The following is a 17,947-nucleotide window of genomic DNA, read 5'->3' as shown; positions in this document are numbered from 1 at the left end:
ATCTTAAAGAATTTCCTTAACCTGAACATCTACACTTGGTCTACCGAATTTGGATTTTTGCCGTCAGAGAACAGATAATACAGGCTTTATAAACATTTGTGTATTTCTACCATAACAAGAGGACTCGCTGAACGAAAATTACGACAAATCTGATTTAGACGACGATAAACGAAGTCTGACACGTCCCACTCTTAGTTATTTATCGGTTCACGTGTACAATAACACATTTCTAATTATCTCTATCGAATTGGTCAGTTGATCGCTCAGCGAGGAATTCTTCTACCACTCGAGAAACCCGGGTTCGAATTCTATCGAGACTTTGGTGATTTTTTCCGAATAATACGGATAACTATTAGTTTTCTTCGTGGTTCCTCTCTTCATTCTAACGAGAATCGCTAAGGACTGTTCTTAAATTGAAATTACACTCTCTTAACTATGGTTCCAATAACGATTCGCTATCTAAAACCATCGCAGCGATAAAAATTTGTAGCGGTCGAGCGTATCGCATTCAAATCGTCGATACAGGTTACATAGGTTAACAAATACAATAGTTATTGAATAATATATATTGTAAATTACGCCTTTTCTATCAACTTATTAATTCTAGAATGAACATGCATTTTATTTGAGTTTTCTGGCCACAAAATTTTCGTTCGCAGTACCTTTTTCATTATTCTGCAGGTGCTTTACATTGTACAATAGATTAATCTATTAAGGAAATAATCATTTTCTTTATCGATTAAATACGAAGCAGCGTGTAAAAATTTGTACTTAAATGGGCCTAAATCGATCGGAAAATAAAATATAGAGAGAGGGGTTGGAGTAGCGGCTGCCGTTAACGTCGGTGGACCTAGGCGAGAAGAAGAGCGTAATTGTTTAAAATTACAATAAGTAACAGACACGTTTATGGACCGTCGTCATCCGTTTTAAATTAAAGATGGGAGAAAAACCCGACGTCGCCCGGAGATCTGCCCACGGGTTAAACGTAATTGCGTAATTGAAAGCTGAAAAACCGGTCGTTTGACTTAACAAATTTGATAGCGCTTTGTTAGGAACGACACTCGGACAGAATACAAGCGCCGCTTTTCCTTTGGGTAACTCCGCGGCTATTCAAAACCCCGCAAACAAGTTTGTAATTTAGGCAAAGGATGGAAAAAATAAGTTGTAACGCTGAAATTAACTTTATCAAATTCGATTTTTCGAATCTTGCAATTAATTTTGCATACTTTTATGCTTTTTCGAAACGTGAAAATTTTCAAGAATTTCCGATACGTCTTTTCCACTGTAGTTATACTAAGTCAACACAAGGTAACTGTGATGCATGCTTAATAATGGACGAATCATTTGAATTAAAAGAAGGTTCTCAACAGCTCGGTGTATAGATCTGGATCATTCATAGAATCTTCGACTGTTATGAATAAACGTTTCGGGAAATATAATACGTTATTGAGTGAACGACATCGTTCAGTTACTTTCTAAAAAGAAGTTCGGCAATTGAAATCATCCCGTTTCAAGATGCCATTCCTCCAAATATCGAGTTGGTTTAGTTTTAAATTCAGAAAAGTAATCATAAGATCCAATAAAGTTTTCGGAAAACCACACAAAGGATATTCCAATATCTTTTTTATGAAATTGGAACGAAGTTTTCTACAATTAACACCACAACGAAGCTGTTTGACATAAGAAAATTTAGTTATTCGTGTTAGATTGTCTTTTAATAAGAACTCTAAGTGTTAAACTCGACTAAAAAATGAATAAAATAAAGCATTAAACATCTAAAACAAAATGTTTAAAGCATATTTTCTTTAAAAATGAAACATTTTTGATGAGTCTTAATGATAACTTTCGTTATCGTCACTTAAAAAGTCGGGTGAAAGCCCTACTACACCCGCAGTTTGAGTACCTTTCGGCCACCTACTCTTTAACGAGTAACCGAAAATCCGTAATTATCAGATAATAATTCGGCATATTCCTATTCCGACAATCGGAATTCTTTTGGACCTAGTGTATTAACGATTACAGTACAGTCATGCACTGTATCATTTTCTGACTGTATAACAAGCAGAATGCGCGTGAACAAATCAATAGCATATAATAGATTGCAATATATCATACAGCAATGTCTACAACATTAAAGCTTACCAGCGGAAAGGTGAAAATTTTGATACTAATGTCTACAACGTTCAAACCACATACAACGTGTGAAATTAAAACGTTCGGTAATCCGGCATTCCCGTAGGTGTCGAATTAATGTTGTAATAAAGTAACCAATAGAATAAAGTTTAGTTCTACGAAGTGTTTAATAACTTGTACGGTTTGGTACAATCGAAACCGTGTTGTTATTTATATTTGGTGTACTGGCACAATAAAGTGGCGCTTAATCAACACTGGGCGAGTTTTCCATTTTTATTTAGTTAGGCGTTATCTAACTGAATAAAGATGGAAAACTCGCCCAGTGCTTCATTGTTCCAGTATACCAAACTTGTACAGTACTAGAACATCGCGCGATAGAATTGAAGCGGAGCCGGAAGGAAAGAAGCGATTCCTGCACCTGTTAGGCACAGAAGAGGTGATCCTTGTACAGTACCTGACAGGTGAACTTTGCATTTTGCCACCACAAAAGAGGCTATCCTCGTACCTGCAGGCTACGGGAAACACGATTCTTGCACTGGCCATGTACGGAGAAACTGCTTTGTTCCTGTGTTTTGTTCGTTTTTCGCGCTTATTTTCCGTAATACCGTTTTTATTTTTGACTTCTAGGTCTAAATTCCGTTAGGTGCGCTCGTCTCGTCAGAGAGAACGGACATTGTTATTGTCACTGTAATACTTTTGTATATCGAAAACGGAGTCGTAGATTCCTATTTTTACTTTCCTGCCTACTCTGTTATAGATAACAGAGGAAAGGTATGGCGATCGATAAAAAAATGACCCCCAAAATTTTTATATTTTTTTCTTAGGGGACCTTGAAACGTCGAGAAATGCAAAACACATTCAGAGTTTTTTCCGTATGTATGAACGTTAATATGTGTGTGTTTGTGTGTGGCACGGTTTTGTTTACCCTCTTTAAAGCTTAATAATTCCTGTGCTTTCGAAAATTTCTGAAATTTTGCAGGAAAATTTGTATTTTAGAAAGATTGATGCTATTAAATTTTGGTGGTTTAAGGTGGGAAGATAAAGGATATGGTCGAACGTTATAATGATTCTACTCGTTATTAGTGTTTACAATTTTTTATAAAACCTATCTCTACTCTCAAAATCGAGCCTTTTGCCATTTTATAATAATTAAAAGTGTAAACAGTTTTTTTTTTAATGAAATATCCTAACACTATAATGTCTAGTTTAAAATGTGTCGGTAAGCTGTACCATAGTGTCTTTATTTCTAGACTTATCACACCGTCATTAGACTCAAGGCTAGGTTTGTATCTTATGACGGTGTGATAAGTCTAGAAATCAAGACGTCATCAAAGAGATCACCAACACAAATACCGTAACAGATAGCGCTACCAGAATTTTAAACGTTGCCGGGAAAGTTAAGCGATTTGTTGCTGGGTCTTTTACATTTAAATACACTCGCATTGCATTTCTTCGTTCCTCGTCTCGATTAATAGAAAATGGCAAAGTTTAATCAAAATCTATCGAAGGGATTTTGAGAACGAAGACAATTCTAATAACACTGCCCACTATGTGGGGTGCACCTAATGGTTACGTTTGGTTAAACGATTATATAGGATACGGTACGTCCTGCCAGGGGAGGATTTTCTATGGGAAATTTGCTCCTATTTAAGTTTATATACGCGAAAAAGACCCGAAAGACTCCATAATGGTCAAGCTGGTGAGGGGCGAACGCGCGACGACTACCAATGTTTCTTGGTTTTATCCATTCGTTCAGGGACGAACCACTCACGCAAAATTCGCCCACCAGTGACCAGTGGGATAACACCATCGAACACCAGTAGTTAGTCGCCTGACCCGTAAATTTTTTCGGATTTTTTCACTTTTGTAACACATAAAGATGTTAGTTTCCAATAGAAAGCATCTCGGGAGGAACTTCCTTAGCACGTAGCTATTGTGACGCATCGGCTTAACCAATCAAACCCAAAATTTAAATAAAATTTTTGGGGTGCTTTAGATCTGTAGCAAGAAATATGACTACCTGAGATAAAAGTATAGCAAGAAGCAAGAAGCAAGAATAGCAAAAACAATAGAATGTTTACAGGACGTGTTTACAAAAGGAAAGGAAATTTGCAATGGAAATATCCATTCCCAAAATGTCCGAATTAGTCGTAGCTAATAAAACTTAATTCTCATTTATCGAACAGAGTACTGTCTCTAGATAGTTTCTTTTTGAGAAATAAACAGGCAACAGAATGATAAACTTCCGAAATAAAAAAAATCTAAAGTATTAGCCTAATACTTCGGAATAAACAGTGCAAATAAATACCCGGTATTCCATAGTTATTCCTCCGTTTCTTAAATAAATCTGTTTATATTAGTAGTAGTATTTTCAACCAATAAGAAAAGTCGTACGAATAAAAAGTAAAAATAAAACTCATTTATTTGTACTTTATTACCTATGACCACCACTCGACAAACATAAATAAAACAAAATAAATGAAGTAACGTTACGTTTCGACTTTCTTTCGCCATTCGTCTTTATACCGAGCGAGACTTTTCCATAAGAACAATTCTGGGATATTTCGAAAGGTCAGTGGTATCCGGAAGTACTAATCGTCGTAGAAACCGTTACGGAATGGACGGAGGTAAAAACTCTCGACGGTCAGGACCCGCGCAGAAAGCGAAGGCCGTCATCGCGCAATTCTTACGTATTCGGCCCCCGACTCAATTTCTTTAAACGTATTACACGAACAAAACTATTAATAACGAGAGTCATTTAATTAAGTTAGATCTTCGGACCACCGCAAAATGTCATCTGGGTAAGTCCCCAGCCTTCTAAGAGAATCTGGCATTCGTCCGTTTTTGTTCGTTTCCTATTAAAATTACCATCCATCCTACTCCGGGTGGCCAGAAGAAAAAAAATGCGTATTCTCTCTCAAATTATTGTATTGTACTATACAATATTATAAGCACGTTTCTCGTTCAATCGCTCCGGTTAATTAAGAGTGGTTCAGATTTTCTTTCGGGAGGGAGAGAAGCGATCACCGGATTCTTCCGGAGGTAAACCAAGAAGCGGACGAATATGAGGGATTGGCTTGGTTTCGGTTACGTCGAACATTGCTTTTCTGTTACGTTACTAAGGATGACGCGACGTTACGAGACGTTCGCTTTCCTCTCCCGTTTCCGTAACGGTTCTATCTTCTCCTTACGTAACTAAAGTTTCTCCTTCCCTATTCTTCCTCACAATGCGTGCTACGTCGAGGGACAGACCGCATAGGGACTTTCCCGTCCGGAGCCCGTCGGCGGTGAATCGGGAGGATGAAGAGGAGGAGAAGCGCCTAGAACACGGGAGTCCCTTTCCGGGGAATGCCGGGAACGTCAGAGAGAGAGAGTGCGAAAAGACTACTTACCTGAGTCATGGGTTCGGCGCTGCCCGGACGGAAAAGCGATTTGCTCCCGCGCTCGGATGCCGGAAACTTTAACGGACCGGTCGGAGGCAAAAAGCCGCTCCGCCGACGTCGACGGCGCGTAATTCCCCTCGGGTTTTACCACCGACCGACCTTGGCCGTCGGCCCACGCCGTTCGGCCGGAATCGCCGATTCTCTCCCTCGGCGCCCCGGGGCCGGGCCCGGGGCGGAGAGGTTCGCTCGTCCTGCCTCCTCCGGGCCGGGAGGGAGGAGGCCCCGGGACTGTGTCCGAGCGGGAAAGTCCACCACCGTCGGCCGGCCTGACGGTCGAGGTCGCGGGAATTCCCGCCGGCGCCGGAGGCCACGGCCGACGGCGACCGACCGATTCTGGCATCGGATCTCCTCCGGAACCGAGCCTCCATCGGGATTAGCGAGGGTCAGCTATTCGCTTAATCCCGTAACTTGTAGTAATTAAGAGCACTTCCGGTTCCGCTGGTTACCTTTTAATCGTGATATTCTAGCTTCCGTTTAACATAGAAAAATCGAATATTTTGGGTGGGAGAGTTCGTTTTAGGTTATTTTTTGTTTCAGGAAACAGGAAAAAAAAGACGAAAGGGTCGGGAACCACGAGAAAGTCATTGTTAAATGCTGAAGACGGAAGAGTATCGACACATTTTTTGCGTTTAAAGAAAAGAGAATGAAAGACTCAGTCGATAAGTAACGATGTAGTGAGAGAGTCCTAAATTCCGGTGGTCCTCGTATAAACCCTTCTCAATTGAACAGAATCTACCTAATCGTTTCTCTAACGACTAACGATTAGCCTTCGTCACCACTCGATTCGGTTTAACGATTAGGAAAGAAGACGATACAGAAGGATCGGAATTTTCCCCTTTCTCCGTTTGCTTTGTTTCGATCGATCTTCATTGGTTAATAAAATACACCAAACAGTCCCAGACTCGATCGATAACAGAAAAGGGGTAAACAAATACAAAACGTAATAAAGAAAAACAAAGAAATAGATTTGTGCGCGGAAAGAATGCATACGTTAGACTACAAAAAATATACACATAAATTCTATATATTATGTGTCTTATTGACACAATTGTTGAACTTTAAAGAATCGTTACAAGCTCGAATCTTGGTTAGGTATACACGAAGTTTATTTACTGTTTTAAGGGAATATATTGACTATAAACTGGAGAAAGTGGATAAAATAACAACGTATCTTTACGACGATAGAGTTTAGCTATTAAAAAAATATGTTATTTTATATACAATAGAGATAAATTATTCGGTTTTTCCATATTAAATTGTGTAATTACGATGCAAATTTTTTTTAGTAAAGGAGGAAGTTGTTTCTCTTCGTTCGTAATTTCCGAATAACTTTCTGAGATATTTTCCTAAATAATTGGACGATTAAACGATTAAAAAACGTCTTCGCTTACGTTGTAGACGATGCACCAATCTCCTTATATTTACCAAATTTTATTATAACGAAAATATTGTTTGTCATGACGTGAAACGTATCCTGTAGGATTTGCCGGTACAATTGATTATCCTTCAAATTTATCAACTGTCTCTCTCCGGATAAAAGCGTAAATTAATACATTAACTCGTCTTTAAGTTCCAGTTTGTGGCCTTAATATCACCACCCGTTGCTTCTTTTCCGGTATTAAAATCTGTTGTCAGTATAGAAAGCCTAGAGTACCATAAATACAGTATAAATCTAACTGTAAAATAATATCTTTAATGGGCCCGGTTATTTATTTTTGTTATATAAGAAGAGGCAATTACTGTCCTGATGATATCGCCTGTATTAATAAATAAAGAATAAAAGTAGAAAGGAAAGGTAATGGAGAAATGCAGTAACCACTCGCACGTTTAGGTCAATTACTGGGCACATTTCGAATACAGGCGACAAGTTTCATTGGAGATTATCTCAAATACTTTCCTGTAATGCCATCGACCGAGAGCGAAAAACGATTAGGCACTTATTTATGAAGTTGAGAGTAAATTAAGAAACTTAAATTTAGTGAATAAAAGAATGAAATCACACTTATAAGTGATTGTTTTGCATTAATAGGCGAGTCTATGAGATGAGTCTTCGCTTTTATGACCTGTTGGAGGCGGGTATGAAAATAGTCCGTTTTGTCTTACGTCGGTGTCTCACTGATGCAGTTTATGATCAGAATAATGTGTTTTTTTTTTTTTTTTTTTGTCTAATCCGAGTTTACCATCCTACGTATCCCGTACGTGATATATCTTGATAGAAAGTAGCTTAGAAACACGCATTAAAGTAGAAAGTTTAGAAGGGACCAATCAATTTCCCTTTCTCTACTTGGTTGTGTCCGAGTAATGACTGTCAGCCTAGAATAAAATAATGTAATCCCCTTTTTCTGGTGTGCAACAGGATCGGAAGCCATTCTGTAACAAATATTCCTGTATTAAAATTTGAGTGAATTTATGTTCATGTTTTTATTAAGTAATTACTTCTGTGTAAATATAACCACTAAATAGTGTGTTGCAGAGAATATTACACTAGCATTTAATTTCTTTGATGGTGGTAGGTGATGAAGACATTACATCTTCATCCATGCAGGGCAATCGGGTTTTCAATGACTGTAGCAAAACACCTTCGTTCACTGATGTTTTCAATTGTAAGATAAAGTTTTCCCTATTTTTCCCCGTTCGTTACCAGAATATATTTCAAAAATAAAAAGCAAGTTTTAAACCTGCGGCAAAAATGTTTCATTTGTCAATCATCAAACAATAGACGATATTTGAAATCCGATGCAATTCCTACTAAGTTTATATTTAGCGATTGAAAAAGACTTCAAAAAGAAACGAACAATTATTTATTCTGACGTTATCGCAATGCCGATCTTCATATTTTTAATTTATTTAATTTAAAATATCTGTTGCTCTCCACTTCAAATTAGTAGTGACTTGCCCCTGATTAGTTACATCATACTTTTCCTTTAAGAATAGAGTTCTGTTAACCTGCTTTCATGGAAAAGTTTTGAATTGAAATAACGCGACTTTCGATTTGTGTGGGAAGTTCCTATACAGTTACTCGGAGCCTCCTCCCTCTACCATCTCATATCTGTTCTCGTGTTTTATCTATCTAACTTCGTTCTCGAGATTAAAGAAAGACAGACGGACAGACAGACGACAGTAGGCATTTGTCTACATTTTTTTTCAAATTATTCAAATCTGAAAAATAAAATGTCAATGTCTCTTAATTTACAATAAATTAAGAACTTCGCTTCTCTTTGCCCCCCTACAGCACCAAGTGCCCGCTCGCTTCGCCCATTTCTTGTCATTATAGACTATTCGTATCAAAATTTCTTGACAATTAAACCTACCCGAGAGGAGTGATGACTCAAAACGTAAAAATAAACGAGTTTCCGGATTATCCGAAAGACACCTGATTATCCACCAAGTTCGGATAACCGAGTTTCCACTGTATTAAAGTTAATTAAAAACATTGAATGTTTTGTAAGCGATACATTCTTAACAATATTAATAATACATGTTATACTTATTCGATTTGAATATATACTGATGACCCAATTATTGAAAAGTTCCCTAATTTATTCTCATCGGATATTAATTCTTTAATCAATTGCTTACGTAGATGTAAATTTATAAGTTAATTGGGTCACGAATAATCGTAAAAATCGCGCACACAGTTAAATTCTTCTTCGCGATGGGATGGTAAAAGGAGAATAGAAATGAGCAAAACGATAAAAAGAAAGAAGAAAAAATAATAAATTAAAACAACACTGGATAGAGACGATCGTTTAAACGTCGTCGACGAATTGAACGAATCTATTTACTTACGTTTCTTTCCGCAGAATAAAACAATTGGAGAGTTTCTTCGGTCGTTTCTGTGTATATACCGACTACTCGGCAACGAGGAAATGCAGTCATTTTCTTCCCCCGTTATCGACGAACGTCAAGAAAAACCGTAATCGTCTCCGGAAACAAAACCGACGATCAAAAATGCGGTGTTATCCATGAAAGTTTCGTTTTCGTTTTCGTCATTTGTCAGTTTTTCTCTTACGTAAAAACTAAAATTATGGAAATCTGGAGCCGCTTTCGTTCAGTTTATGCGCTTGCTGTTCGAAGTCTCTTCTAAACAACCTTGCGTCATTATTTTCGTAATATTTATTACGTACAGTACGTTTATGTAAAATACATTATTTAATAGACGAAATTTCTTCAAAAGAGGTTCTCTCCGTGCCTGTTACTACTTCAGACATTTCATAAATTTACCTGTAAAAGTGAATTTACTCAATGAAATTTTCTCCTGTGTTGGCTTACCCGCATTCGATCACGGTTCAGATCTGCTACATGTATTATCTAATTTTCCTAATAAAGATAAATCTCTGTGTTCATCCGTATTGTTGATACATTGTACAGAAACGATATGTTTCGATAATTCGATCACATCCGAGCGTGTCATTATTACCAAACATCTGTCCGAGTGAGCTAAGGAAAAACAAAACTCAATAGGATCGAAATCGATGAAATCGCTTCCTACGTCACAACAGAAATGTTTTGTCAACCTTTCTGGTGTTTTTCTTTGTCGATTATAGATGAGTAAGGATATTTTTTGTAAAAATGGCGTTTGGACCATAACAATAACGGTGAGTGTTGTTTTAAACACTCGACTTTCTTGATATTTCTAACACAGGCATCTGTCGTTATAAAATATTTCTTTTTCCCTCAACCTGTACGGGCATTCCCCGAATTACGACAGAGTTCCGTTCCGGTATCCCCGTCGAAAATCGAACATTAAAAATAACGGTAATAAAGAGGTATGGTTTTTAAGACCGTCCACAGCCTATACAACACCGTTTATAGTACGATATTAAAGTATTATTAGACACTCAGATATGGCACGCAAAATGAGCCATATTTATCGGGCTGATTTATGAATATAGTGCTACGAAGTAACAGAGACAGTGCAGGTTTTAAATTCCATTACTCAGTTTTATAAAATTTGACTTTAAATTAATAAAACTTAAAAAGATTTTTATGACATAACAGCCGGGAAAGTAAAAATTGGTATTGTAATACGATACTTCTCAAAGTAAAGAGATGTTATAGTTCGTTTCAATTTGAGTTTCGTTGTAATTTTATCCACGAAATTTCTTTCAAAGAAATTCAAGTCAGAAATAGAAACAAGTCGCCATACTTAGGGGAGGACGGGGAAAGTTCGTCAATTAAATTTTCTTTTGAACAAAATAAAAGGAGACTCTTTAGAGGCTAGAGGGTTGAGTTTTGATGACGGCTTGTTGAGTGTGGTGTCTGTGTTGTTCTCCGACAAGCGTAGTTGAAATATCAAATAAGTTGTCTGTTTAATTCAATTTATTATAATATTTTGCTTCCATTTATATAAAATTGGCATGTTTTGTTATAATTGCATAATAACGAAAGTTATTTTTCCTGTTAGAAGGATAAAACATTAACTTATTCACGTGGCCAGATCATGGCTTTGGTACCCTATTCTCAGGGTTCCACTTAATATTTCTAAATCATGACTATTGGGGCATCTTCGGTAGTGTTTCCGATTTTGTTCCTCATCGTGTTTTGATATGGTTTGGTTTAGTCGCAAACAACAACAAGCAGAAGAAATAACTGGATCCCCATACAAAGCCACACTAGAATTCAAGGCTAAAGTTAAAAAATCAGGAACTTGCGGAAGGACAATGGATTTGGAGAAATCGGATTCGAAGTTTACTAAAGGAAAGGGACAGAAAAGTCCTAAAGACCGGAAAATGACAATGAATACTTATTGCATATATTGCAATGAACAATATAGAACTACTCAGGAAAAGTTGATTATGTGCTGCAAGTGTGAACTGTGGGCTGATGAGGCTGTATAGATGTGGAAAATGGGTTGGTTCAATTTATTCGCGATATGTGTAGGGCATAAACAATTTTCTGGTAAACACATTTCATTTCTACTGTTTGTTTGAGTTCACTGATTCATTTATATTGCTTTTAACTTGCATTAGGATGTTTTCATTTATTATGTGTTTGACTTTTTTGTAATTAATTTTTGTTTACGTTTTCTTTACTTAAATATGCCTTTGAACATGTATTCCGTTGTTTAAATAGGTTTTTGGACTTGCATTTCTTTGTTTTAATAGTGAATTCCAACTTATACATTGTTAATAACACAAATTTATATACCTGCCTGTCTTGCTCCATTACTGTTGCCGGCAATTGCTATATTTTTATAAAGTTATTATTATTACCAAACTGATTTTAATCAGTTCTAAGGTAAGGTTACATTCTGGTAGACAATAAACAACGTTTTTCTTTCGTTTACAGCAGTATTTATTACACAAAATTTAACTTATTCTTAACGTGTTGCCCCATCCTCCCCTATTCCGAAAAGAGAAACGAACCACTTGTTTTGTTTCCTCCGTCTATAATTAACACTGGCACGCAAAAACAAAGAGAAATAAAGTTAGTTTTAATACGGGGACACACCCACTAACGATTCTTTATTTGTCGTTTAATACTGGACGCCTCCGTTACGAAAAGCAGATTTCCGACCGGGCTAATTATCCTGGCTTCCGACTTTGTCACGGACACACCTCCCGACCACTCTCTCCTACTCCAAAACTTCCACTTCGACCTCTTTTCGTGTCGACGTTTTCACAAGAAATTACCGATAAAATACAGTAAATTCGTTTCGTGGTGTGAATGAGAAAATTTAATCCTTTGAGCGCGAAATCACTCAAACATCGGAACCGGAAGCGAAGAAACGATGTGGATGAAACGACCTGCTCCGGATATTGCTGCGAGATTCTCGCGCGAGAACAATTGAGTCAAGTGACTTTTGGATCTTATTCTTTGCTGAAACTCCACTATCCAATATGGCTGACTTTACACTTTCCCCTTAAACTATTTCGCTCCCTAAATTTCTTCCATCACCTAAATTTAGAGGGAGAAGTTGCATCATTGACGATGACACCTTTTTGAAGAATGCCTCATTGCAGTAAGTTACCCGACACCACTGCCTCTATCGTTTGAAATTAAATACTCCTGTGTAAATAGCTAAATACTTGGTTTGTTATACTGTATTTTTCATCTGAGCAGCTGAAATCATTATATGAGTAAATAAACACGCAATTAGGCAAAGAGTAAGCATTACGTAATGCTTACTTTTTTATGCATGGCTGATTACCCATTCTCTTGTTAAAATTTCACCACTTGAAAATGAATGGAACGGTTAAATACATAGATAATCATGTTTCCGTATACATCGCATACAGTTTCAAACTACTTATAAATAACCCTCCATTATGGCAGCCAACCACTTATTGGCAATTCCTTATTGGTTACTCATTAGAATTATTTCGTGTTTGACTTGGTTTCATTCTGAATAACTTTATTCATAACATCCATATAATTAATGCTCTGTAATCAGCAATTAAAATGGCTTAAAACATTTTATTATTACGTTTTCTCTGTTACGGTTTTCATTGCTCATGTAGATATAACATGTTCTCAGACCGTTGTTGCAAATGGTTATAACTTGTATACTCTGTCTCTGTGCAAGGATTATTAAGAATTAAAGTGCTTAATAATCCTTTTATGGAACTATAATTGGAAGACACTATCTTTGTTGACTTTTAAACAAAGCCACCTATCTATTCCCATTGAACAGTTCAATGGGGCCACCAGGATTGGTGGATTGATCTCGGCAAATTATTAACACCATGCATCAATGTAATTCTTCAGTTTAGTTCAAGTCACGTGACAGAAGAAAAGGTGTTGTTTACTTTTTATTTTATTAAAGCCAAACGATCATTGGATTAAATTGGGCTACGTTACCGCTACTAATAAGTATTAAATCCCGATTAATTTTATTTTATCGTTTAAATCATTCAGAAAGCGTAATCTATGAGTATATTAACGATTCGTATCTGTTACTGCAAAGTAAAGGCCATGACTGGAAATAATATGTTCAGTTTATGTAAAATAAAAAAATTTCAATTATTTTTCATTATATATTGTAAACATTTTATATAAAATTAAACGTTTAAGTAGTGCAAAAGCGATTGTTTTTAGGGTATTATTATAATATGTTTAGGCAATAATTTCACGTACGCGTAATATAACTGTTTAATTTTTAACGTTTAAAATAACTTGTTTCTACGGAAATTATATAGCAAATGATTAAGTTGCTGCAGCATCTCTTTTGTTCGAAGTCAGAGGGTGTTAAACGATGAATAATTCCACAGATTTTAAGGTAATCTTCAAACTTTTCAGATAAGAGCCGAGTTCCGTTATCGGAAGTTAATGTTTCGGATAACCAAATTTCACGAAAACAGATTCGAGCCATTCGATGATATTCTTCGAATTTATTTTCCTCATCAAAATAGTTTCGGTTCATTTACTATATTAATCTACTAAAGATATAACATTCACCGGAATAGAGTAGCCCGCATATATCGATGATTAATTCTTTTCACAAGCTGAAGGTAAATCTCTCGCACTTATTTTGGGTGACGAACTGTTAGACTTGCTCGAGGATAAACAATGTCCTTTTTTCTCTTCCGCTTCGTTATCTATTCCAGACCATAAGACTTTTGATTGTAATCGTTGTTTTCTTCTACCACATCTCGATGACCAGAATATGCTGTTACAGTAATAAACCTCTCGATTTGGATTTTATTTTTAAAATATTAAATGTTTTCTATTATAAGTAACAGATATGTATAATATCGATGGTGCGGCTTCTTTATATTGTTTAAAATCAATTTCTTTAAAAAAGATCTTTCTTTTAAAAAAATAATTGACGAAACTTCACAGTTAAGAACGATAAGTTCAACCGTTATTCTTTATTTTACTACGCATTTCGGGTGCAAGGTTTTGTTGTAACTTGCACCCCTCATCAGGTGTTACATCCTTTTTTTTACATTTAGACATTCAGTTACGTGGTGTTGATGTTTTGTCCCCTAAGGCATTTCTAACTTAGAAATTAAGTTAAGTTAGCAATGCCTTAGGGGACAAAACTTCAACACCACGTAACTGGATGTCTAAATGTAAAAAAAGTATGTAACACCTGATGAGGGGTGCAAGTTACACCAAAACCTTGCACCCGAAATTCATAGTAAAATAAAGAATAACGAAGATAACACGCAGTAGTCTTTGTTTTATATTATTTAAAAGTATTATTTCAGTAAATAAATTCAGTTTTTTAATGATGAATTTTATAATAATAATAATAATAATTATCAAAATAAAAAATACAGATAATACATTCTAGTTATTATTTTGTAATATATTAATAAGTTAATATTTTTTATAATATATAATATATATTTTTTGTGTATGTAAAAGATAGTTACTATTGTGATCTCCAGATGGCAGAAATGTAAACGTAATACGTCAATTCTGTTCTCACTTTTCTTTTTAATTAAAAAATTCAAATATTCCTAAACGTTAATATTTTTTGAACCAAATTAGAAGTAACATTTCTTCTGTATTTTTTTCTTTTTCCTAAATAGTAACTTTATACATAGCATATTTTTTGTTTAATAAAAAGAGAGGCTGTAAAAATAAGTGTATAAATATTTTAGTTTTTGTTAAAGGCGAACACATTAAATTTACACTACAATGTATTAACAGGTAAATAAATAATTTGGGAAGGCCTTTAGTTTAAAATTTCATTACAAGAAGGTATACATATAGCCTGTCATAAATGGTAATGTGGAGAACCCGATTTGAATTACGGATTCTGCCGATTCGTCACACAGAACTCGAACAACCAAATATCATAACACAAGAAAAACTTTATTACAGTTCTCAATTACCCCACCAGTACTGCAATTCCTACCGTAGTCGCCTCTATATTGAGAATCATAGTCATTTCTTCCATAACCAACAGCAGAAAACGAATATTTATGTACTGTACCGCCGAACTGACGATAATCACACCATTTTGGCGATTCCAGGCACTTTTACTTCCGTGATTACCGTCGCAAAATATTATACTTTTATAGTATCTGCATGAGAATACACTCGAATGAATACGCTTTATATATTCCGATTTAAAGTGATATACGTCTAATAGAGGTTTTATATTACACAGAAAAACTGTAATGACATGTATAGGTGCTGAAAAGCAAGCCAATTACATTATGAAACTTTACAGTACAAGAGGATAAATGTAAAAAGTCATATCTAATCCAAGTTGTTCAGATTACATCTGACATATCAGCGAAAAATGACGACGTTTTGAAGTTTTGAAGAGATTGGAATTCTTGTGCCACAAAGGAAGTTATTACTTCTTTATGACTATAAAGCTCATCACAAACTTATTCATATCGCTGCTGGAAGTGATGTAAGCCTTCTATTTTCCGACATAAACTTCGAAGGACTCGATAGTTATTGTCTTTCGTTGGCTTTGTGATGTTATTAAACTATTTACAGTGAGAAAACTGCTTAATTTACAACCAAATTGACGTAACATATACTTTCTTCGGCAACGACGGAGTCTATGTTAATCGAAATAAACTGTCTCCAATATATATAAAACTTTCAAATTTAAAACGTTTTAAGAGCTCGATTCCGGCAGAATTTTCAGAACGTGGAGAATATATTATTTCCAAAAATTCTATGACCCACTTTCTTAAAAACTGTCCGGATTTGGCCGATAAACAACATGGGCACTCTCGTAGATTCAATACTAAAAGCAGGTTAAAGTGTACCTAGGTAACCCCTATGGTGGCACTTCCGGTCGCCATCTTGTTTAACACTGCGACTGCGTAGTTGCAAAACGCCGAAATACGAAATTCGCCAATTTGAGTTCTATGAGTAATTATTTACCAAAAAGATTTTAATACTCACTAAATCGGGGTTTTTAACCCTCTTTCCTTCTTTTCTCTCCACGACTTGATGTGGCTGTCTCAGATATATTCTTCCTTTTGCTTGTTGTTTTGACATTCTTACTTTCTTTTGCATTAACTTTTTCCTTTCCTCTCTTTATTTTTGTCTTCTTTTTAAAATATTCGGGTGCTGCAGGGGCACTGTTTCCGGTTCCTTCCATTTCGCTATTTTTCCTGAACCTGGATAAATCCAACTCAAATGTTGTATGAACATTTTAAAACGTTCCCCCCGGTGATTTTAAATGCCATTTCACAAACTTTTTGTACACGAAGGAGTATAAATACAAATCTGACATTTCTTCGGTATAATGTATAGGTAGATTTTTTCTATTTTTTAACAATCCCCATAATCTTTTTACTTTCTGGGTATGCGCACCCGTTGCTGGATTGACGAAATTTTCTGAATGATTAACAGTCCTGTGTTCTATTTCAATACCTTCTATGTCATTTATGTTATTGTATCCTCTCCAGTCGTCAGTCATTACAATACTTCCAAATTTGACAAAGTTAGAAATTACCCAGTCGAGTGTAAATTCACTTCTATCATTGACCTTACAGACGAAGCAAGAATCATCCTCTCTACATATATGCAGACTACCCATCTCGCCCCCTTCAGTTTCTGTCCCTTTTCGTATTTTCATTTTGCAATAGCAGTTTCATCAATTTCTACGCTTTTATTTAAATCACCAAGTTTGAACGATGACAAATTACGAATAGCAACCATCATTACAAACCTTATGTAATTAGCCCAATCGATAGCCGTTTTTGGTTAATGTAACCCTTGGTGCCAAGATGGCGGCTCGTCCCTGATTCCAGCAAGGAAACAGGGGGACGCACGTTTTAACCTAACCTAACCTATTCTAATAATTTGGTTGCTAATAATTATGGTAATTTATTAGAATAGGTTAGGTTAGGTTAGAACGTTCGTCCCACTGTTTCCTTGCTGGAATCAGAGACTAGCCGCCATCTTGGCACCAAGGGTTACATTAACCCCGGTTTTTTAGTTATACTCACGGCCAAAGCTGCAGTACTTATCGTACATTCTAAACAAAGATGCCAAATGAACGATAAAATATCGGCCCAACTTATGCGTCCACATTTTCCTTTAAAAGTTTCCTTACATGCCGAATAGTTTTTTTTTACAATTATTACATCTCATCATTACAGAATTTCTATCAGCTCTGTAGATTAATTTCCGACGTTTCGAACAATTAACGCAAACGTCTTCAATATGTTGCAAACCCAACCATACAGCAAATTTAACGTCTGAACTAATCTTTCTGTCAACCTTAATTCATCAAAATCTGATTCCATTAGGCGAAAAAACTTTCTAGAATTACAATGGGTCCAAAACTCGTCGGAATTAAATTCAATTTCAGACATTAGCGAGGTTGAGGCCGAAGTTTTAAACGCGTAAACGTGTACGTCCGACGTTCAGCGCCGCTTTCCTGTAAGCCTAGAAGTTTGGAAATGGCGTTTGGAATGTCGAGCACGATTCCACTCACTTTC

General features: G+C 36.0%; 1 protein-coding gene across 2 annotated transcripts in view; it reads right to left on the bottom strand.

Annotated features, from left to right (window-relative positions):
* Window positions 1-5,617, bottom strand: part of LOC136983442 (nuclear factor NF-kappa-B p110 subunit-like) — a 103,902-nt gene extending 98,285 nt beyond the window's left edge. For both annotated transcript variants that reach the window (XR_010882048.1, XM_067280179.1), the window contains exon 1: window positions 5,526-5,617. Coding sequence is in view for 1 of the 2 variants with exons in the window: in XM_067280179.1 (XP_067136280.1) it covers window positions 5,526-5,534 (9 nt within the window). In the remaining variant the exon portion in view is untranslated. The remainder of the gene's footprint in view (window positions 1-5,525) is intronic.
* Window positions 5,618-17,947: the final 12,330 nt, after the last annotated feature.

This window comes from Centruroides vittatus, unplaced genomic scaffold (genome assembly GCF_030686945.1).
Source record: "Centruroides vittatus isolate TY-2023 unplaced genomic scaffold, ASM3068694v2 contig_882, whole genome shotgun sequence".
Classification (NCBI taxonomy): Eukaryota; Metazoa; Arthropoda; class Arachnida; order Scorpiones; family Buthidae; genus Centruroides; species Centruroides vittatus.
The sequence above is the reverse complement of the archived record's forward strand: the minus strand, read 5'-3'. Positions and strand labels throughout refer to the sequence as shown.